This window comes from Schistocerca gregaria, chromosome 5 (assembly GCF_023897955.1).
Source record: "Schistocerca gregaria isolate iqSchGreg1 chromosome 5, iqSchGreg1.2, whole genome shotgun sequence".
Lineage (NCBI taxonomy): Eukaryota > Metazoa > Arthropoda > Insecta > Orthoptera > Acrididae > Schistocerca > Schistocerca gregaria.
This window is the reverse complement of record NC_064924.1, coordinates 108,163,388-108,188,144: the sequence shown is the minus strand read 5'-3', so window position 1 is coordinate 108,188,144 and position 24,757 is coordinate 108,163,388. Positions and strand designations below refer to the sequence as shown.

The window sequence follows — 24,757 nt, the reverse complement described above, 5'->3', positions numbered from 1 at the left end:
TAATGATGATGATGATGATGTAATGACGACATGTCTGTTAGTACGGAAATAGTACAACAATACCCACTTTGCATCACATTCCTAGCAGTGCTTTTGCTATTACAGAAAAAAGATACATTACGGCATGGCAGAAAATTTACGAACATATTGTGTTCCAAGGAAAGAGAATTTTAATTTCGCTCATTAACCAATAAAGTTGCCTGAATTTATCCAAAAACTATCTGTAAGCTTCGTTCTCCGTTCGACGTATCGAAGTGGCGCATAGATGGTCAAAAAAATGGAACATAACATAATTTAGAGGCTTATACCATTATATGTAACAAAATGGAGTGTTCGTGAACGTACCCACACACTATGATGCTTGTCAGCCTGTGATACCTGAGTAGCTATCTGGCCGAAGCTTTCCACTAACGACTGATGACCATAGATGTTGAGTCCCATAGTGGTCAGAGCCATTTGAACTTTCCACTAACAGGAAATTCATGACGTTGCTTACATTTACTTTTTCTCACGATTACACCGATTGTTAATGCAGAAGTCTCTTGGAGCGTGGAGGCCAGCCACAGCAGAAAACACAAGCCAGTGTTTATCCGACCTGCGTGATCGGCTCCTTCCCGCGCGTATTTATCCGCGCAAAACCCCTCTCTTGTTTACACTTAACACAGCTCCGTTTACCAACATATGCAAACTAAATCTCACCCCCCGTGTTTTAGAAATGCTTGAAGTTTCCCGTTAATCGAGCTCAGATCCTCACTGGCAATCGTGGTCGTTTTGTAAATGCTTTACATTATATTCCGTCGTAAACGATCACGCTAAATCAAGAGGAAGCCTTATTATACAGGGAGGTCAGAAACTGTCTGAAATGCTTGTGAGGATGTTGCAAGGAAGGTTATGCTAACAAATAATTGTTAAGAAAAATTTGACACGTTGCGCCGTTTCCGAGTTATTTAGCACTGAACTTAGCCAGTCACATCGTTCCGTGCGTGAATTCAAACATTTCCACGCGCTACAAGGCAGCAATGCACAGACATCTGTGAGTCCGCAACTTACCACTTGTTCAAATGCATATTACCAATTAAAATGTGTCTTTTTCGGAAGTGATGAATTGAAGCTGAGTGAGCAAAACTACGTCTCTTCGGTTTAAGGAAACCAAACGAACAACAAGTTTGGTGACACTCTCTCTAACGAAGAACAAGTTTGAATACATTGTCTCTGGCAGGCTACTTCAATTTGCGTGCGGCGACGAGCCGACAGGCTGACTTCAATGCTATATAATTCGGAAACTGCACACTTTATCGAATTTTTTTTATTAACTATTATTCCTCAGCTCAACCTCCCCTGCAACAACCTTACAAGCTGTTAGAATGTTTGTGGCCACCCTGTACACGAAAGTTATCCAGTTCCCTACACTAATGAAAGTGGCATTCAGAAAGTGCACACCGACCTGTGTTTGCGTGCAGATAGCTCCCGCCACCCTTCGCAGTGGAACGGGGTGCTAAAAACACAGGTGCACAGAGCGAGCACCATCTCAGACGCAGAGAGTCTGTCTCATGAGCTGGAGCACTTCGAAACTGTGTTCCGGAAAAACGGGTACTTGGAATGATAGATCAGATGCGCTCTCCGCCCCACTTCTACAGTACAGCGTGTGGAGACGGAAGAAGTCACGGAGGAAGAGACAGCCACTGCCTGTATTCGTATATTGGCGCACTATCAGGGAAAATAGGACGAATATTGAGAAAACACCGAGTAGGAACTGTCGTTTGCCCACCCAATAAAACACGAGCATTACTGGGAAGTGTCAAAGACGATCTCGGTTTGCGGAAGGCCGGCATATACCAGATTCCGTGTCAGTGTGGGAAGACTTATGTTGGACAGACAGTGCACACCATCGAAGATCGTTGCCGAGAACATCAGAGGCACACTCGACTTAGGTACCCCAGCAAGTCGGCGGTCGCAGAGCACTGTTTGTCCGAAAATCACGAAATGGACAACCAACATACCATGATCTTGGCACAGACAACTAAATACTGGGACAGCGTCGTTAGAGAGGCTATCGAAATTCGTACCAGGGACGGACTCATCAACCGAGATCGCGGCTATAACCTCAGCAAGGCATGGGAACCAGCATTGAGTCTAATTAAAAAGACGCTCAGCAAAGAAAACGAACGGGCGACCAGGGCGGACGAGGCAATTACACCGACGCCACCACAGACGCCGACGCCAGCGTCTCCGCGACCGCCGACGCACGGCCGCAGGCGCGGACCGCGGAGAGAACGCTTCGCACGGGAAGAGGATTTAAAACGGCCGCCTGCCCTCAGGAGCTCAGTTTGTCAGCGCACCTGACGATGGCGACACGTCTGATCACCCAAATATTGTGCCCGTTGGACACTATGAACCGGCAGCACACACGTGGACTGTTCGAGTAAGAAATATGCCGGGAGAAACTGAAGAATCATATTTCTAATACTAATTACGCCCGCCGGCCGGTGTGGCCGAGCGCTTCTATGCGGTTCAGTTTGGAACCGCGCGACCGCTAAGGTCGCAGGTTCGAATCCTGCCTCGGGCATGGATGTGTGTGATGTCCTTAGCTTAGTTAGGTTTAAGTAGTTCTAAGTTCTAGGGGACTGATGGCCTGAGATGTTAAGTCCCATAGTGCTCAGAGCCATTTGAACTAGTTACGCCTCATACGAAAGATCTGACGGTCGACAGACAAATTTATGGGTAACGTAATGCGTTCTGTCCAGAAGTTTTGCCGCAGCTAAGAGGCGACCGTGTACCCTAGAAAGTGCCGACATTTGAAGTGACGCCTCTGTATTTATCTACAGCCTGATTGCTGGCGCGAAACATCGCTTACCGCGGTTGACGAGTTGCCTTACATGATGCCTCTACAGGGTGAATCCATACGCCATCGACAAAATTTTAATAGAGAATATCACAATAATAAAAAAAAAAGATTTATTTAATTTCTTAGTCCTTCGTTTGCGAGAAAAACACCTTCATTCGAATAGAATCCCAATTCGTTTTTTACAGAGTACAGAACTCCATCGGCTCCATACTTAGTTTGCATTTATCGAGAATCTCTAGCAACGCAAGGTCCCAAGCGACCGGAAAAAGCTCAGATAAGAAGGGTAAAAGAACGGACCCATAAAATTACAGACCAATGTCCTTACCATTGGTTTGCTGCAAAATTGTTGAACATATTTTTCATTCGAATTTAATAAATTTCCTTGCGACGGAAAAGTTTTTGTCCGAAAATCAGTACGGATTTTGAAAGCATCGCTCGTGTGAGATTCAGCTTGCCATTTTCTCACATGATATCCTGCGAACCATGGAAGAAGGACAAGACGCAGATTCCAATTTCTAGATTTCCGGAAAGCGTTTGACACGGTATTGCACTGTAGAGTGTTAAAGAAGGCATGCGGATTAGGATACCAGATACGGGAGTCGCTCGGCAACTTATCAAGTAATAGAACCCAGTACGTTGTCCTCGACGGAGAGTGTTCATCAAAGACAACCGTGTCGTCAGGAGTGCCACAGGGAAGTGTGATAGGATTGATATTATTCTCTATATACATAAACGGTCTGACAGACATAGTGGGCAGCAATGTCCAGCTGTTTGCTGATGATGCTGTGCTGCACTGGAAGGTATCATCGTTCAGTGACTGTAGGAGGATACAAGATGCCTTAGAAAAAATGTCTAGTTGGTGTGTTGAATGGCAGCTTGCTGTAAATGTAGAAAAAATTATGTCAATTCAGATGAGTAGGAAAATAAATCCTGCATTGTTCGAATACAGCATAAGCAGTGCACTGCTTGACACCGTCGGACCACATCCAGGTGTGATGTTGCAAAGCGACATGAAATGGAACGATAACGTGAGAATGGTAGAAGGAAGGGTGACTGGTCCACTTCGGCAGGTTGTATCAACACGTCAGTATTATGGTAACGTTTCGTGAACTCAAATGGAAAACGCTAGCGGGAAGACGACGTTCTTTTTATGGAGCACTGTTGATAAAGTTTAGGAAATGGGCATCTGAAGCTGACTGCAGAATAGGTGTATATTCCCCAACATACATTTTGCGTAAGGGCCACGTAGAGAAGAGATGTAAGGAGGCACAGAGACAGTCGTTTTGCCCCAGCTATGTTTCCGCGTGGGTTGGGAAAGGATGTGACTAGCATTGACATAAGGTACCCTCCGCCACGCACCATACGGTGGCTTGCGGACTATGTATGTAGATACAGATGCAGGACGAAGTGATAAAACTGTAATACGCAACCACCAAAACGCACAACACAAAACGCACCGTAATACAACAACCCTCAGATGCAGAAAGTCCGGCCATTGTGGCCGAGCGGTTCTAGGCGCTTCAGTTCGGAACCGCGCGACCGCTACGATCGCAGGTTCGAATCCTGCCTCGGGCATAGATGTGTGTGATGTCCTTAGGTTAGTTAGGTTTAAGTGGTTCTATGGGACTGATGACCTCAGATGTTAAGTCCCATAGTGCCCAGAGCCATTTGAACCATTTTTTTTAGATGCGGAAGTACAGTGACGCGATTGCCGTTGCTGAGGGGAACAGCTCACCATAGTATCGCTGCGCCGCTTTTCCATTGCATTCAGAGAACCCATTTACGTTGTGCACACCGGCTAACTCTTCATCACTGCACCTATCTATACTGTTGTGTATCACTGCTAACGTACACCTAACACTACCGCATACACAGACCCCAGGCAGAACCAAGCACTGTTGAATGCAGTATTGACGGTGAAGAGTCTACTGCACATTACTGTTGCCAACTGCAAGTACTGTAAATGAATGGAACAAGTTTGAAACCAAACGTGACACACAGCTCATAACGTCAATACCTGCAATGTCATGCAGAGGTTTTCAGTGCAGTACAGAGATAAGGACAAATGGGGGCTAGAAATCTAACGAAACGCAATCAATCTGTAGTGAGCCACCGGAGGCCACGAGAAACGCCATCTACGTTAGGAAAGCCTGTGCAGTGCCTGCGATCAGCCTGGTGGGAATACCAAAGTAGTCACATCAACCACAAACCACTAGTGTAATGTAGCATAGTTCTGAACTTCTGTACACTTCAGTGCTGCTCCTTAGAATGTTTCTAATGTTATTTACGTGACGCACAGCCCAAATTCGTGTAACAGGAAAAATGCGCCACAGATACTGTGTGACTTTATGTAAAAGAAATTATCTGACAGGGCCAAAAGTGGGAGTTTTTGTATATCCGAAGGAAGAACACTCGTTAAAAAGTGGAAACGGGCTACGGTCAGGGAAAATTTTACTATCAGGAAAACAAGACACGTAAGTGATTTAAGTTCCTTTAAGATTAAACTACAGTATGAAGTTAATAACGTGAAGCGTAACCTTAAATTTACAAATAAATTATTACTTACTATATTACTGTTGGCAGTATTATATTATTATTTACGTCATTAATAAATCTTAAATTTTGAAATGGGAGGTTAAAACTGAACATCATACGTGAAAAGAATGAGATTTTCACTCTGCAGCGGAGTAGGAACATCCCCTAGGCTGTGGCTAAGCCATGTCTCTGCAATATCCTTTCTTTCAGGAGTGCTAGCTCTGCAAGTTTCGCAGGAGAGCTTCTGTTAAGTTTGGAAGGTAGGAGACGAGGTGCTGGTGGAAGTAAAGCTGTGAGGACGGGGCGTGAGTGGTGCTTGGGTAGCTCAGTTGGTAGAGCACTTGCCCGCGCAAGGCAAAGGTCCCGAGTTCGAGTCTCGGCCCGGCACACAGTTTTAATCTGCCAGGAACTTTTTCTCGTGCGTGAAGGTTGCCTACTACACTAGATAAATTCTGTGTAGGGATTTAATCCCTGTCGATCCTCAGTTCTGATTTTCCACGAATGTTTCAATGCGTTGTCGTTGAATTCACAGACGTTACAGAACAGTAAACCCCAATTTCTTGTTTGGTTACGCGCATAACGTTATGCCTTCGAATTTTTACGTACGAAGTGTTACTTTACTTGTTTGCTTGTGCGAAGGTAAAGCCTGTTTCGAAACATATAAATCTACGTGGATACTCTGCAGATCACAAGTGCCTGGCAGATGGCATCACCGCGTGCTTTAGCCCGCTCCACGTGACGTGTGTAGACAAATCGTTTTCTCATTAATTTAGAGCACTGCATATGTAGGTGTTATTACTATGTCAACCGAGCTGCTCGTAGAAATCTAAGGAAGCGTTGTGTTTAGTAGGTGATGGATTACTAGTTCAGGAGACTAACGGCAAGGTCCTCGAATTTCAGTTGAAAGGAATGCAGAAAGAGTACAGGTTTTCGTCTTGTTGCCAAGTGATTATGGAAGGGGCTCTGTTCTGATGTTTTATTCTGGCTGCCTGCTTTTTATAATGTGATTTGAGAAAGAACACGTTACTTAACGTGAAAGGCCGGACAATTAAGTAGTTAATATAACTCAAGTAATAGTCGTAAATATCTACCAGAAACAGTTATAAAATATAATATTCAGCATTTAAAAATATGCAATTTTCTAAAAAAGTACTACTTAAGACTAGTCCCTCACTAATATTAGTATGTCATTATTACGAAGTGGTCTTTCAGTATCAAAATATGTAAGTTTTAGTGTATTAAAATAGTGACGAATATCAGTATAAGATTAATATTTAGAGAGAGAAAAGCGTTTCTAAAAGTGGCTACCACTATAAACTCCTCTTCGGCAGACAAGACTTTTATGACATTCTTGGTAGGTGGGTTGCTCAGTGCACCGGCCTTCTTAATCTAGGTGGTGCTTGCACGGGTCGGTTACATAAAAACTTTCGGAAAATACCCCCGAATAACCTTCGAAATTTGTTTCTCCTTATATAACACTTCTCTACTGTTTGAGTACGACCGTTACCCGCAAGTGTTATAATTTTGTTGAGTTCTCCGCTATTTTTATTAATAAAAAATCGATTGTAAGCATTCACTCTACTTTAGTCGACTGCTTCTGATGGAAAGCTCTTTGTTCACGCAACCTAAATCTTCAAGTAATAATAGTTTTGATATTACCTCAAATATAAAACTGCTTGAAATTATCCATCTCTTCTCTAACCAGTCAGTTTTGTTATGTTTGCCGGATAAGCTCACATTGTGTGATCAAGTTTTCGCGTTAAGTTTACTTTTTAGAAATTAACATTTATTGAAAGACTTTACCATCTCTTATTCCCAGTGACGCAATGTGTTTGATAGGAATACCTTCCATGAAACAGTGTGTGTGTGTGTGTGTGTGTGTGTGTGTGTGTGTGCGTGCGTGCTCTTGGAACTGACGGGCGCTCAATGGCGAGGTTATTACGGCCCTCCATGAAACAAATGTGCTAATCCTGATAGCAACGCATGACTTAATCTTTTCAAAGACCTTCTAATGAAACTGAACTCTCTCAGTTGAAGCATGAGGTCAAAATATCTCGATTCGAATGACTAGTTTCACCTGAAATACAACATTTTAATTGACATTAACTCTATATTACAAAACCCTCTTTAATTTACAGTTGCAGTTGGTACGATTTTGCGATTCCTGTCAATCTGGTATTGCCAGTGTAGGGTACAAAACGGGGGATTTTGACCTCAGTTTGTAATTAACTAATGCATGAACTCTAACTTCCTTTCAATAAAATATGGCGTATTGAAATTTACGATGGTTTAGGAACAATGTAACATTTTCCCCTCTTTAGTGTTCTAGGTTTACTTAACATAGCCGGCCGCAGTGGTCTCGCGGTTCCAGGCGCGCAGTCCGGAACCGTGCGACTGCTACGGTCGCAGGTTCGAATCCTGCCTCGGGCATGGATGTGTGTGATGTCCTTAGGTTAGTTAGGTTTAAGTAGTTCTAAGTTCTAGGGGACTAATGACCACAGCAGTTGAGTCCCATAGTGCTCAGAGCCATTTGAACCATTTTGAACTTAACATAAGTTAATTCAAAAATCAGTAAAATATATTGATAAATTTCAAAATATTTTATACTTAGATAAAAACCGGCCCAACAATAGTACTCCCTTAATCAAACCCATTTCATATTCATAACATCATTGAATTCAAGTTTTCCTTTTGTAAATTTTAGTACGCTTCAGCCCTTCCATCCTCAAGCCCGCCGCGTTCAGACAACATCTTAGTGACATAATCTGCAGTCATACAGAATCAATAATCTGTAAAGGATTCCTACTTTTTATTATGATGCACTGACTATTGCATAAGACTAGCCATCTCTACATAAAGGTACGTAAAATATAATGTGGACAAAAACAAACCCCTTGCTTATTATATACTGGCTTATTTGACAGTGTTAAAATAACGTCACAGATTACGGTTTCAAAAGAAGCTGACTCATCCGATTGCAGGCAGTGGTTAGTTCGTAAACAACAGGGAAGGCCGGAAGGTCGACGAGTGGCACGAAATACGGAACTGTATTTTCATTTTAAATACTTGTATGTTGGGAACAGCTACGGCAGCCATATTTGTATTGGAACCAATACGTGATTCAAGCGGATGTTTTTATCTGTGCAGCAAGTGAACAGAATAAACAAACATTTCATAAAATTTTTGTTTATTATTCAAACGAAAACATCTCGTTAGGGTTCAAATGTAGCAGTGGACCAGTACCTCTCCTCAAAAAGGTATAAAGATAAGCAGTTATATCGACGGGAGTTGTAGATTTGGGTAAGTGCAAAGGAAAATTCAAGGCGGCTACATTACTTGCCGAAAGTGAACACAGGTAGATATCACAACTTGGAAGTGACTGAGTAGTGTACAGACAACTTTGGGAGTGAACACCGTGCGACAAAACGAAAAAAACGAAATATCCTATGACTACAATATCAAACTTCCTGGCAGATTAAAACTGTGTGCCGGATCGAGACTCGAACTCGGGACCTATGCCTTTCGCGGGCAAGTGCCCTACCAACTGAGCTACCCCATGCACGACTCACGCGCCGTCCTCACAGCTTTACTTCTGCCAGTAGCTCGCCTCCTACCTTCCAAACTTTACAGAAGCTCTCCTGCGAACCATGCAGAACCAGCACTCCTGAACGAAAGGATATTGCGGAGACATGGCTTAGCCACAGCCTGGGGGATGTTTCCAGAATGAGATTGTCACTATGCAGCGGAGTGTGCGCTGATATGTAACTTCCTGGCAGATTAAAACTGTGTGCCGGACGGTAGGAGGCGAGGTACTGGCAGAAGTAAAGCTGTGAAGACGGGGCGTGAGTCGTGCTTGGGTAGCTCAGTTGGTACAGCACTTGCCCGCGAAAGACAAAGGTCCCGAGTTCGAGTCTCGGTCCGGCACACAGTTTTAATCTGCCAGGAAGTTTCATATCAGCGCACATTCCGCTGCTGAGTGAAAATCTCATTCTGGACTACAATATCAATCAAAGTTCTAAAAGATCAATTCACACAAATAACCTCGGTGTAACGATTCGTAGTGATACGAAATGGAACCCTGACATAGGTTCAGCTGTACCAAAATAGGGTGACAGACTTCGGTTTAATGGTAGAATACGAGGGTTGACTGAAAAGTAATGCCTCCACCTTCGTAACTCTTCAACAGTTGGCAGCATTGGTATGCGGTAGGTACTGGCTAGTTCCGAAGCCTATTCTCTACAGCTCCATTTGGCGGGAAGCCTTAGTATTGAAAGGTTGTTACAGTGTAAAACATGAGTAGACGGTCGGTCAATGCGATCTAAGCAACGTGCAGCCATCGAATTCTTGACAGCAGAAGGTGTCACCCCAAAGAAGATTCATCAGAGAATGAAACAGTCTATGGTGATTGAGTTGCTGTGAGTACTGTCCGTTGTTGGGCGAGTAAGTTTAAAAGTTGTTGAGGCAGGAACATCTAGCCTGACAAAGAGTTGGACGTCCTGTGACAGCAATCACCCTGTTTCACAAGTAAAATGTTGACAGACTGATTCAGGACGATCGCCGTATCACTCAGAGAGAAACTGCAAGCACAATCGGCATTTCACAAGAACGCGAGGGTCACATTATTGACTTGCTTAGCTATCGGAAGATCTGTGCACGATGGGTACCCCGGATTCTGACTCCTGAAATGAAAGCGCATAGTCTTGAACTTTGCCAGGAACTCCTCTCGCGTTACGAGAATGAAGGTGACGCCTTTCTCCATTCAGTTGTGACAGGAGACGAAACGTGGTACACCATTACGACCCGGAGACAAAACGTCAATCTATGGAATATAGACAAAAAGACTAGCCACAGAAAAATAAATTCAAGACGCAGCCCTCAACTGGAAAAATCATGGCCATAGTGTGCTGGGACGCAGGTAGTGTTATCCATGTTGATTTCGTTAATCGTGGAACAACAATAAATTCAGAGCGTTACATAACAACGCTGCGAACTCTGAACCGATGTGTAACAAGAGTCCGAAAGGAAAAGGGAAATGTTTTCCTGCAGCATGACAATGCCAAACCACGCACTTCCCGTGCCACCAAGGAAGAACTTAACAGACTGAATTTCACCACCGTACAGCATCCTCCACATACTCCACATTTAGCACCGTCTGACTTCCATCTGTTCCCGATAATGAAAGACGATCTGAGGGGACATCATAATGCTTCTGACGCAGACGTTGAGAGAACTATGGTCGCGGAATCAGTGTGTCGACTTCCTCCGTGACGGCTTCAGAAAACCTGTTCATCGTTGGCAGAAATGTATCCAGTTGACTGGTGATTCTGTGGAAAAGAGAATATTGGTAATTAAAGATCACATTCTAAGAATTATTTCTGCGTTTGATTTATTAAAATATTCTCATCCAAACCCAATTAACTAAGGTGGAAGCATTACTTTTCATACAACCCTCGTACTACGGAAATGCAGTCATTCCACATAGGAGACTGCTTACGAAACACTAGTGCGTCCCGTCCTAGAATATGCTCAAGTTTGTGAGACCAGTGCTAAATAGAACTAACAGGGGATATCGAACTTATAAGAAGACGGGCAGCACGAAACGTTGCAGTTTTTTTTACCCACGCAGATCATGAAGATACTGAACTGGCAGACGCCTGAAGATACGCCAAAACTATACCGGAAAGCCAACTTACAAAGTGTCAAGAGAAGTGAGGAATCTAGGAAGGTCGTACAATCCCAATCCCGACAAATTGGTCTTGTATGGATCGCGAAGACAAGATTAGAGTAGTAACAGTGCACCAAGAGGCTTGTAAGGAAGCTTTCTTCCCGCGCTTCATACGTGAATGAAACGGGAAGAAGCCCTAGTAACTGGTACGACAGAAGTCCCCTCTACCACGCGAGTCTCAGTTTGCAGAATATACGTAGAGATGTAGACGTGGAGACTGTGGTACATTGTCTCTCATGAGGAAAATAGATCCCACCGAACTGCACGCAACAAGTGCCTTACGATGCAGCAGTATAAGTGAAACAGGCAGCAGAAGGAAGTGCAAAAGTACTTACCAGCGCACGGCAAGCAGCGTCGTCGGGTTGGCGACGTACTCACACTCCAGAGTAATATCGGAGCTCTCGTTGACGGTAATGTTGTCCGGCTTCACTGTCACGATGGGAGGATCTGCAACATCACAAAGCGACACTGTTACTTACTGTACACGGCAAAACTTGGAGATATAACTTTAATAAGCAACAAATGCAAGAGTGTCTGTGTTGAGCAGAGTCAGAAGACAAGAGCGCTAAGTTCATCGCGAGCCAGGGAGAAGTCTGCTCAGTGTCTTCCTCTAATAGCGCCAATAAAATACACCGCTACAAAAACAATTGTGCTAACTAGTGGGTACATTAGCTCCAGTGATTATGCTGTATCTAGAATTTTCAGAGTGGACATCAGGATACGAGTGCGGTAACGCAATACCGGATTCATATTCGAAGGAAGGAAGAAAGATTAGGGAGGTTAGGGTTCAATGTCCCGTCGATGGCACATGCTCGGATTGATTCCTTGGAAAGGAACCACCTCGGCTTTTCCCTTAAGCGATGTAGGAAAATCACAGAAAACCTATCTCTAAATGGACAGACAGGGATTTGAACCGCAGTCCACTCAAATACGACTCTATTATCTACCTACTGCGCTACCTTGCTCAGTAATTAATATTCGAAAGCAGAAGGGTTCAGGTCGCTTTAGGCATTTTTATTTTGGTTGTTACAGACTTCCCTGTATCATTTCAAGCAAATGTCGCGATGCTGTCACCAACAATGCTATGGCCAATTTCATGCTATATTTCTTGCCCAGCTATGGGATTTCCCGGTATTTTAATGCCCTCGGTGGCACTAGAACGTATAGGAATTTAAGCTTAGGATTTTAGCAATTACTTAGAAAAGAAATGGTTCAAATGGCTCTGAGCATTACGGGACTTAACATCTGTGGTCATCAGCCCTCTAGAACTACTTAAACCTAGCTAACCTAAGGAGATCATACTCATCCATGCCCGAGGCAGGATTCGAACCTGCAACCCTAGCGGCCGCTCGGTTCCAGACTGTAACGCCTAGAACCGTACGGCCGCACCGGCCGGCTTACGACCATTACTTTGTCAATAAAACTATTAAGAAATAAACATATCGAGGTGAAATCTCAACCCCAAAAAAAATTGAATACCAGGTCACAAACTGTAGCCAGTTTATGGCGATTGACAACCCGTCATCCAGCGACACGCAGAAGATGCAAATCTAAAACAAAGACCACTGAGTTGTGACCACCACAACCTAACAGTGATTATAACGAACTGCTGGCTTTTCTATTCAGAAGGAAGTTAAATACACGCAGAACTATTAGAGGAAAAAGATGATTCTTCCCTCATAGTTGAGCTTATTAACAATTATTTTCGAATAAATATATTCACAAGTAGCTGCACCTCGCGTGCGTTGTTTTCCATGTTTATTTATTAGAAATGTGTTTCGAACTCTGTTAAACATATCTGGATATCCAATAGGTATAGTAAAACTTTCATCAGTATTTATACTAACGAAAATGCTGCTGCTAAATTAACATAAGGATGGGTTTCTACAGCTTTTGCGAAGGACTTGGTTGGAATTCCTTGCGGTATTCCTCCGCTTTGAATCAGATTTAGGTCGATTTGTGGCAATAAGATGCAGTGCTGACGTGTTCGTTAGGTGGGGCGATATTACGCTACTGACCCAGCGAAAATGTACTAAGTCAATAACACAGTGAATTGCAGAGGGAGTAATGGTGATTTTAGTAGCTATATACGGAGGAATACTCTCCCATACTTCAGCACAGAGTTCCGTAACTACCGCAGAGGAACCACCATTACAGTTACTGTGTCAATAGCGTTTATCTCAATATAAATAGCAATTAAATGTTTTGCATGCCTTGTTGATACCTGAAGATTGGATCAGCGCTTCGAAACTCACCTCTAAAAACCTATCGTGAAAAATAACTAACTAGCTTTCGAACCGATATAGGAAGATGTACGTAATGAGGATTACGACGCAGTCTTCAAAACTACGGTTGTATGAATTAGCATCATCCACAACATCACGGATTAAACCAACTCTGGTTTGTTCCAGCCTCCAGTATTTTGCTCAGCCCATCTTTCGGCAGGCCGATCTTCATTATTCCTCATTTTACGGCAGGCCGATCTTCATTCTTCCTCATTTTAACTTCCTATTCAGCAGTGACCTCCGTGTCATCCTTTGTTGCATTCTTGTCACATGCTCCCTCCATTTGTTGCTGTGTTTCACGATTATGTAATTCATCTTAAATATATTTAATTACGTTCTGTTATCTTCACTTCTTATCTTATCATGTAAATTGAAGCAAGTGTCAGCTCTCAAACCTCATTTCTGCACTTTCGATAAATTACTAAAGGTTCAATATATGCAGCCATATAACGTTTGTACTGCCATGACATTGTGTAGTTCAGCAGTATATCTTTTCTGTTGCATTTGAAGTGCCGTCAGATTGTGACACGTAGATACATTAACTTGTGATGTGACTTTTCAGGCTTTCCCAACGGATCTGTTGCAAATGCACTTTTCGGGTTTGCCGCCGGATAACATTGTGCAGAGTCCCACAATGTTTCAGCTCCCGGTAGAGGTCATTAGGAGCGCCGTTTCCACTCTACTGTGGGCGCCTCCCTGTGTATGCGCAATTCCTGCCCCACGAGGTCATCGCCAGTCGCATCTTGCGGAAGTGACGTCAGCATCTACCATCACTCGAGATGTTCAACGTTCGGCGCATGAAATATTGTAGGACTTGCACAATGTTACTCGGCGACAAACCCGAGAAGTGTATTTGCACTGCAATTTCTGTTCATTCACTTCATTATTTGATGGAAGTAATATCACATATAAGATAAAAAGTAATAATTAATGTGCACTATTGTTTCGTTACTGATGGCTATTTTGGTACTAACTAGCTCAGATACTCTAAATGCCATTTTGTTTTAGACCTGGAAATATTTAAATTACTCTCATTTTCTACTTCCACGAGCACATACATTCTATGTGTAGCTCATCTTATGTTTTAGCTAAAATCAAGTGGTTGCAGAGAGCATTGTGTCTAGAGTAGCATTATTTATTTTAAAATGTTATGCTAGTAATTTTTGCGTTCAGTTATGAAACCTTTAACATACAAATAATATAGAGTTGGTGATAAAAACCACCTGTGTCTCAGTCTCGGATTATTTAAGCTCCATACAGGAGTGTAATGGGTACAAATGCAGATATTGCTATTGATCACTGAGGACAATGTACTGTACAACACTACATCATTATTTGCGTATTATGCAGACTAATAAATAAAGCTATTACAAGTTGTATGTTTTTAGGTTGCTTAGTACCTCCAAGTGTATGTGGCAACAGAAAGACGTTTTCTCGTGAGCAGCAGGTCAGGTGTTGAAGTGTGGACACATGGACACATTATAGTTAGTTTATATGAGAGGCGTGGTCCATTTAGTGGTGCAGTTACGACCGTGCAGAAAATATCAGGTAGTGAATTACGTGACGTGTTTGACGGTCTACTGTTCGACACAGAGAAAAAAAAAACGAACACATTGATATGTGTACATATTAAGTACTACATATAAAAATATCTGCAATACCCATTACAGCATGTATAATTTTAATAGCTCTGTCAGATTCGACGGTTGTCCAGAAAGTAAGTTACGATCGGTCGCGAAATGGAAACCACTGGGGAAATCGGTAAAGCTTTGCACAGATGTGTTGGGCGGTGTCTCTAGTACGTCCGTCAACAGTGTCGCGTCGCTCTTTTCAGTTTTGAGTGAACAGTGAGCGCGTAAAGATGTGGTTAGAGATTTCTTCTGTGTCATGCAGCCCACATAACACAACTGTCGAGCAGTTCCTTCTTCATGCGAATTCTCGGCCGCACACTGAAGTGTCAATGAAGACACCCCTGCAGCGTTTCCGACGAGGAGTGTTTGATAACCCACAATACAGTCCGTAATTGGCTCCCCCTGAGTCTCATCTCTGCTCACAAGAACCGCTGGCTCTGAAGATAAAATTTTTCCACAAACAACGAGCGGCAGACCAGGTTAGATAACTGCCCGGAAGCATAGGCAGCTGCTTTCCATGACGAGGATATTGGAAAGTTGATACAACACTACGACAAAACTCGAAGCTGGAGCGGTGACTATGAAGAGAAGTAGGTGGAAGGTTTATCTAACTGTTGCAAATAACACGTTTCCTGTTTTCACTGTGGTTTCCATTTCGCGACCGGGCGGAACTTACTTTCTGGACAACCCTCGTGAATACAAATTGTCCATATTTCAAAAGCAATTGTTATATCGGTTAAATGGGTCAGGATTAAGAAATTTCAGTTCGTAGAGGTCAGCGAAAACGTTATGGAATTTTACTGAAACCTCGGAGTGCCATCTTCTTATGCTAGTTCAGCTGCCACCAAAGGGAATAGCAATCGTCTGACTTCAGTTCACGACGACGAGGCGAAACAACGACGTTGTATCCCCTGTGCTCGTCACGAGACAGAGTAGCTTTATTCTACTTTCAAAAGCAGACAAAATTTACATTTTACCGCCGATGACGATATGCGCTGCCACCGCGAAAGCAGCAGCGTTATGCCCGCGCCTATAAGTACGCACGGCCGCACGGCTCGAAGGCATGCAGGGATGCTCTCCTTGACAGGCGCTCCACAGACTCCTAAAGCTCGCCCGCCCATGGCAACGCGATTTATTCTGCCTCCTTTTATACCCTGTAAATTCGCGTAAATGGATTTCTTTGAGCAAAGAATGGAGGAAGAGGCGTACGGAGGAAAGAAATAAAGAGGCGAGGATTTTGTATTCAGGGTGGTGAGCGCCCGCCAGCCTGCAGACGCGACGCGGCGCTTCGCACTCCCCCAGTTCCCCTTCACATGCTGCGGTGCTCTTCAGCCCGTAGCGGTTCATTCGTAAACAGTACGTCATCCGTTCTTGCAGAGTACCAGTAAAAATACGAGGACAACAAGAACATTTCTCGGTGTGATACAAGGGCGATGTTTTTGAGTTATGGAATGAGTAAAGGTAACATAGTACAGTACAGCTGTGTTGTTCACTAGTCGATAGACACATTAAAATATTTAAAACCTTGATAAACTTCCAGACGATGTCCTCATTCACAGGTGACGAGGAGGATGTTCACACAATTTTAGTTATCTCCTCGAAAAAATGTTGTTGTGGTCTTCAGTCCTGAGGGTGGTTTGCTGCAGCTCTCCACGCTACTCTATCCTGTGCAGCCTTCTTCATCTCCCAGTACCTACTGCAAGCTACATCCTTCTGAATCTGCTTAGTGTATTCATCTCTTGGTCTCCCTCTACGATTTCTACCCTCCACGCTGCCCTCCAATACTAAACTGGTGATCCCTTGATGCCTCAAAACATGTCCTACCAACTGGTCCCTTCTTCTTGTCAAGCTGTGCCGCAAACTTCTCTTCTCTCCAATCCTATTCAATACTTCCTCATTAGTTATGTGATCTACCCATCTAACCTTGAGTATTCTTCTGTAGCACCACATTTCAAAGGCTTCTATTCTTTTCTTGTCCAAACTATTTATCGTCCATGTTTCACTTCCATACATGGCTACACTCCGTACAAATACTTTCAGAAACGACTTCTTGACACTTAAACCTATACTCGATGTTAACAAATTTGTCTTCTTCAGAAATGCTTTCCTTGCCTCGAAACAATAAAGTTATGTAATTAATGTTTTGCTTATTTGCGAGTAAATATTTGCTCTCCAGGGATATATCGAAATCCCCAAGCCGCAGAACCGTGGCACGTCGCTAGAGAAGCGAAAGCAAAATACCACAGCCACTGATTAAGCGGGGATGGGTTGCACCATGTTGTTCGTTTCCGGCAGCACAGAGCAAATGTTGCACCTCTGTCGGGTCCAGATTGACCCGACGCAGCTTTAACATTTGCTCTCTGTTGTCGGAAACGAACAACATGGTGGAGCCTAACCCTGCTTCATCAGTAGCCTGCGGTATTTTGCTTTCGATTCTCTAGCTACGCCCGACGAAGCTGCGGCTCGTGATTTCGATATCGGCCAGGAGTAGAAACATGTTCTCTCAAACAAGCATAAAATTAATTTCGTAACTTCACTTTTCCGATGAGGTAACTAAACATTATGACTACTCCTCGTAGTTAGCTCTAAAAAAGGACATCACCTGAAACGTTAGCAAATTTTCAGTTTCGCTTATGTGATTATAGACCATTCAGTACCCCAGTTAGACAGTGAGTTGTTACCTGGACATCTTCCGTTACTTATGTTCCACCAAGGATTTTCCATTATTATACACTCCTGGAAATTGAAATAAGAACACCGTGAATTCATTGTCCCAGGAAGGGGAAACTTTATTGACACATTCCTGGGGGTCACATACATCACATGATCACACTGACAGAATCACAGGCACATAGACACAGGCAACAGAGCATGCACAATGTCGGCACTAGTACAGTGTATATCCACCTTTCGCAGCAATGCAGGTTGCTATTCTCCCATGGAGACGATCGTAGAGATGCTGGATGTAGTCCTGTGGAACGGCTTGCCATGCCATTTCCACCTGGCGCCTCAGTTGGACCAGCGTTCGTGCTGGACGTGCAGACCGCGTGAGACGACGCTTCATCCAGTCCCAAACATGCTCAATGGGGGACAGATCCGGAGATCTTGCTGGCCAGGGTAGTTGACTTACACCTTCTAGAGCACGTTGTGTGGCACGGGATACATGCGGACGTGCATTGTCCTGTTGGAACAACAAGTTCCCTTGCCGGTCTAGGAATGGTAGAACGATGGGTTTGATGACGGTTTGGATGTACCGTGCACTATTCAGTGTCCCCTCGACGATCACCAGAGGTGTACGGCCAGTGTAGGAGATCGCTCCCCACACCATGATGCCGGGTGTTGGCCCTGTGTGCCTCGGTCGTATGCAGTCCTGATTGTGGCGCTCACCTGCACGGCGCCAAACACGCATACGACCATCATTGGCACCAAGGCAGAAGCGACTCTCATCGCTGAAGGCGACACGTCTCCATTCGTCCCTCCAATCATGCCTGTCGCTACACCACTGGAGGCGGGCTGCACGATGTTGGGGCGTGAGCGGAAGACGGCCTAACGGTGTGCGGGACCGTAGCCCAGCTTCATGGAGACGGTTGCGAATGGTCCTCGCCGATACCCCAGGAGCAACAGTGTCCCTAATTTGCTGGGAAGTGGCGGTGCGGTCCCCTACGGCACTGCGTAGGATCCTACGGTCTTGGCGTGCATCCGTGTGTCGCTGCGGTCCGGTCCCAGGTCGACGGGCACGTGCACCTTCCGCCGACCACTGGCGACAACATCGATGTACTGTGAAGACCTCACGCCCCACGTGTTGAGCAATTCGGCGGTACGTCCACCCGGCCTCCCGCATGCCCACTATACGCCCTCGCTCAAAGTCCGTCAACTGCACATACGGTTCACGTCCACGCTGTCGCGGCATGCTACCAGTGTTAAAGACTGCGATGGAGCTCCGTATGCACGGCAAACTGGCTGACACTGACGGCGGCGGTGCTCAAATGCTGCGCAGCTAGCGCCATTCGACGGCCAACACCGCGGTTCCTGGTGTGTCCGCTGTGCCGTGCGTGTGATCATTGCTTGTACAGCCCTCCCGCAGTGTCCGGAGCAAGTATGATGGGTCTGACACACCGGTGTCAATGTGTTCTTTTTTCCACTTCCAGGAGTGTATTTAAATTTTTCTGTTGTGTTGATAAATGTCGCGCAATATCGAAAGTGAAATATCAACTTGATACTGTCTGATTTTTTTATTCATGATATTTTTAAGTGGATGTATTATGAGCGTATCGCTCAGTTCGGTAATCTGGACTACCGTATTATTATCAGAAAATTCTCTGTTTTTGATAGTATACTGCGAAAGAGAATTCCCTCTTACCTGTAGAGGTTTATAAGGACTGTGGCCGTGAGAAATGGGCGGCCAAATTCAGCACTCTTAGTATATTCTCGTCGCGTCATATTAGAAAGAAAAAATCGTGTTTCAGATACTTACGTCCATTCTCTTTGTCAAAAACAACTGACTTTTGCATTGCTTCCAGAAATTGTTTGGATGCTTTCGATACTAGTGGTTCCCGTTGCAACGTAAATAACCTTGTGAATTTCTCTGTAGTCTGGATATTTTTATATATATCACTAAAAAGCTGTTATAAAATTTTATTATCATGCAGCTATGAGGGCGTGCTGAAAAGTAACGCGTCTGATTTTTTGTGAAACGTGTTAAAGCTTTCTAAATAAAACAATTTGTACTAACATTCTGATTCTTTACTCTTCATGCCTACAAGTTTATTTCTTGACACAGCCAACCAGCCAGCAAATACATTGAGACCAGTTTGTTGATACCTCGACCGTAGACACTGCTGACGGGAGCCACAACCTCACCTCTGCTTGCACCGCTTCGCTTCATCACTATCGAAGTGAAGTCCTCGAAGAATGATCAATGATAGTGAACCTAAGATGTTGGATTCTTGCAGATATCGCAGCGCTCGTGTGTGGCCCGGCATTGTTATGCTCAAGGAGAGGGTGCTCCATTTGTGGTCGAATTTTTCGAATTCGGAACTCGATTGCAGCGTGCTGTTTCTCACAAACAGACGTAGTTGCGTTACACAACGCCATATTGCACGTAACAATTCGGAATTCTCTAGCGGCAGGCGGCTGCAAATATGGATACATGAAGAATAAAGGTGTGAATGTTAATAACGTTTGTTAACAAGGATTAAGAGCTTTCATATAAAAAATTAGGACACATTACACCCCCTCACAGATCCGATTATTTACGTCATCTGGCAGACTTTAAACCTGAAGTGGTTGTGTACCAGACAAAAACATATGACTGGCTCATCCAATTATCTCCAAAAGCTGTTTTTAATAGTTCGTAAGTCTCAGAAGCTGATTTACCGGTTTTACAATAAAATTTCACAATAACTCGTTGCTCCGTTTTTACGTCCATTTTCACGCAGAGAGAATCAGGCAACAATCCCTAATACACCCTCATTCAGCCAGCTGCCACAACGAACTGAATAACGGAAACGCAGTTTCCTGTCGGAGTGCGTTCCAGGATAAGGCAATCACTCACTCCCCACTCTCTACATCTACTACATCTACATCTACATACATATTCCGCAATCCATCATACGGTGCGTGGCGGAGGGTATCTCGTACCACAACTAGCATCTTCTCTCCCTGGTCCACTCCCCAACAGAACGAGGGAAAAAAAATGACTGCTTATATGCCTCTGTACGAGCCCTAATCTCTCTTATCTTATCTTTGTGGTCTTTCCGGGAAACGTAAGTTGGCGGCAGTAAAATTGTACTGCAGTCAGCCTCAAATGCTGGTTCTCTAAATTTCCTCAGAAGCGATTCACGAAAAGAACGCCTCCTTTCCTCTAGAGACTCCCACCCGAGTTGCTGAAGCATTTCCGTAACACTCGCGTGATGATCAAACCTACCAGTAACAAATCTAGCAGCCCGCCTCTGAATTGCTTCTATGTCCTCCCTCAATCCGATCTGATAGTGGTCCCAAACGCTCGAGCAGTACTCAAGAATAGGTCGTATTAGTGTTTTATAAGTGGTCTGCTTTACAGATGAACCACGTGTTCCCAAAATTCTACCAATGAACCGAAGACGACTATCCGCCTTCCCCACAACTGCCATTACATGCTTGTCCCACTTCATATCGCTCTGCAATGTTATGCCCAAATATTTAATCGACGTGACTGTGTCAAGCGCTACACTACTAATGGAGTATTCAAACATTACAGGATTCTTTTTCCTATTCATCTACATTAATTTACATTTATCTGTATTTAGAGTTAGGTGCCATTCATTACACCAATCACAAATCCTGTCCAAGTCATCTTGTATCCTCTTACAGTCACTCAACGACGACACCTTCCTGTACACCACAGCATCATCAGCAAACAGTCGCACATTGCTATCCACCCTATACAAAAGATCATTTATGTAGATAGAAAACAACAGCGAACCTACCACACTTCCCTGGGCCACTCCAGATGATACCCTCACCTCCGATACTCCAGATGATACCCTCACCTCCGATGAACACTCACCATCGAGGACAACGTACTGGGTTCTATTACTTAAGAAGTCTTCGAGCCACTCACACACTTAGGAACCAATCCCAATCCCACATGCTCGTACCTTAGTTAGGAGTCTGCATTGGGGTACCGAGTCAAACGCTTTGTGGAAGTCAAGGAATTTCACATCCGTCTGATACCCTTCATCCATGGTTCGCAAGATATCATGTGGAAAAAAGGTGAGTTGCGTTTCGCAGGAGCGATGCTTTCTAAAGCCGTGCTGATGCATGGACAGCAACTACTCTGTCTTAAGGAAATTCATTATATTCGAACTGAGAATATGTTCGAGAATCCTGCAACAAACCGATGTTAAGGATATTGGTCTGTAATTTTGAGCATCCGGCCTTCTACCCTTCTTATATACAGGCGTCACCTGTGCTTTTTTCCAGTCGCTCGGGACTTTACGTTGGGCAAGATATTCGCTATAAATGCAAGCTAAGTAACGAGCCAATGCAGTAGAGTACTCTCTGTAAAACCGAATTGTAATCCCATCAGGACCTGGCGATTTATTTATTTTCAACCCATTCAGCTGCTTCACAATCCCAGGGATGTCTATCACTATTTTCTCCATACGGGAATCTGTAAGAGACTCAAACGGCGGTATGTTTGTACGATCCTCCTGCGTGAAAGATTTCTCAGATACTAAATTTAAAATTTCAGCTTTCGTTTCGCTGTCTTCTTTTGCCAGGCCAGACTGATCAGTGAGTGACTGGATGGAATCCTTCGACCCACTTACCGATTTTACGTAAGACCAGAATTTCCTTGGGTTTTCAGCAAGATCTTTTGCTAAGGTATGACGGTGGTAGTGGTTGAATGCTTCACGCATCGGTTATTTTACAGCAGCACAAATCTCTACTAACTTTTGTCTGTCCTCATTCTCCCGATCTTTCTTGTACCGCGAGTGCAACTGCCTTTGCTTCCTTAGCATTCTCCGAATTGCGCTGTCAAACCACGGTGGGCCTTTTCCGTCCGTAACCCACTTTTTCGGCACATATTGTCCAATGCGTGATTTACAATGTGTTTAAAATTTGCCCTTAATTCTTCCACGTCCATCGTACCTGAAGTAAATGAAGTCGATTCATTTACTAAGTGGGATGCTAACAAGTGCTTATCTGTTCTTTCTAGTAAGAATACTCTCCTAGCCTTCTTGACTGACTTTTTAACTTTCGTAACCATAGTCGTAATGACACCATCATGATCACTAATCCCTGTCTCAACACTGACACCGTCGATGAAGTCTGGTCTGTTCGTGGCAACCAGATCTAAAATATTTCCATTACGCGTTTTCGAATTCGATACTCGTTTACAGCGTGCTGTTTCTCACACACAGACGTAGCTGCGTTACACAACGCTATGTTGCAAGTTACAATTCGGAATTCTCTAGCGGCAGGCTCCGTGTACCTGCCCGCCAAACCAGTAAGCAGTACCGGATCCATCCTTAAAACTCTCCAGTCACACCTTGTATTGCTGCTAAATGTATTGCATGTATAGCTCATGTTGTGGATGAAACAGGATCTGGTAAGCGCCACTTCATCCGACCGCAGACACAAGGCTTTGTCACTTTATTGTCTTGTTGAATGGGAATGTGGAGAGAAAGAATTTATACGAATTTGGATGTGAATGTGACTTTTCAGTTATTCTGTGTCCATTTTTCTGACTCCTGTAGTTGTACAAGCAATAGCGTCGTAAGCTGAGTTGCGTGCCACACTGTGAAATTTGGTCATTTGAACAGTTCCATATATTAAAAAAGTTGAAAGAGTTATCTAGACAGGTCCTGGTTATTGAGAGTGCTTACATTCAGGATAAATAATCTACATCTACACTCCGCAAGGTATCTTACGGTGGATGGCGGAGAATGCTTTGCGTGGACTGCTCGTTTACCCCTTTCCCGTTTTATTCGCGAATCGTGTCCAACAAAAACATCTGTTGGTAAGACTCCGTATTCCTTTAATTTGTGTTTTTTTTTCATTCAGAGTCCTTTCGCGGGACATGTTGTCTGACACTTCTGGGACATATGCTCTCGGAATTTAAACAGAAAACCTGTCTTAAAGGGGCTGTCACCGGATTCTGGTGATCATCTCTGTGGCGCTCTTGTACTTATTACGATCTCATGACGAGACATACGTTTATCCTTCGAGTCTTCTCTATCTTCCTTTATTAATTTTGCATTGTAAAAGTCCCTAACCGACGAATAATACTCAAGGATACATTAACTGGGAGGTTCTAATCTCCTTCATTTCTGGGTAAGTTACAAATCCGTGGAATTATTTCAGTGACTCTCTAGGTGGTATACGCGTTTCCTACAACTGGTTTTCTCTAGTCATTCCACTTCAAGTTTCTCTGGACGCCTGATACCAAACAAAAATGGGTCTTCCAAGTTGTTTGTTAGCGTCACAATACCGGAAAATGCATGAAGATTTGCAGAGGACTCTCGGTCTCCGCGGAAACGCAGTTGACCCTAAACTATTGTTATTGTTATTAAATATATGGAAAGAATACGACTGATAATCAACTACTGAAAACAGCAAAAACCGTAAAACATTTGGAGCCTGTGTCCGTAGTGACTCGAAACTAAATTACCAAGAAAGCCACAGGGTGCGCACAGCATAATTTTACAGTATTAAAAACTCATGCAAACGAAACGGTAAAACGTACTCGCTTCAAAACTTTAACTTGTTAATAGAGCCTCTCCAGAAGTATTCTCAACTGTGGACGCAATTATTCTGTTGCACTCTGCCGCCGCCAGAGAGAGCTAGCGTATAATGGCAACTAAAACACAACAGAATAGCAAGTGTGTCCTCAAGTTAGCGAAAAGGGAGTCGGTAACAACTGTTCAACGAGCACTTTGCACATACTTTAACCAAGAGCCACCCGGTAGAGTCTCCACTTTGCTTCCACACAGGAGGTCGACCGCGACTTCTGCCCTTCCTTCCAAACTGTTTCTGCCAGGCTAAATGAGGATTTTGCTGGGTTGCGAAATACTCGTTGAACAGCAATTACCGAATCCCTTTTTGCTAAATGGACGACATAACAGCTCTTCTGTTATACTTATATGGATATGGTGTCTGTTCTTTCGGACATGTCAGAAAGAACAGACACCATATCCATGTAAGTATATAGTTCTGGCAATGCCGGCCATGACCTTCTTGTTCTGTGCGGATG

General features: G+C 43.9%; 1 protein-coding gene and 1 non-coding gene across 2 annotated transcripts in view; one reads left to right on the top strand and one right to left on the bottom strand.

Moving 5' to 3' along the window:
• Positions 1 to 24,757, bottom strand: part of LOC126272086 (hemicentin-1) — a 1,030,571-nt gene that overhangs the window by 263,897 nt on the left and 741,917 nt on the right. The window contains exon 8 of the mRNA XM_049974649.1: positions 11,441 to 11,552. Within this exon, the coding sequence (XP_049830606.1) occupies positions 11,441 to 11,552 (112 nt within the window). The remainder of the gene's footprint in view (positions 1 to 11,440; positions 11,553 to 24,757) is intronic.
• On the top strand, positions 5,694 to 5,768 carry Trnaa-cgc (transfer RNA alanine (anticodon CGC)). The gene has a single exon. It is a non-coding gene; the product is annotated as a tRNA-Ala (tRNA).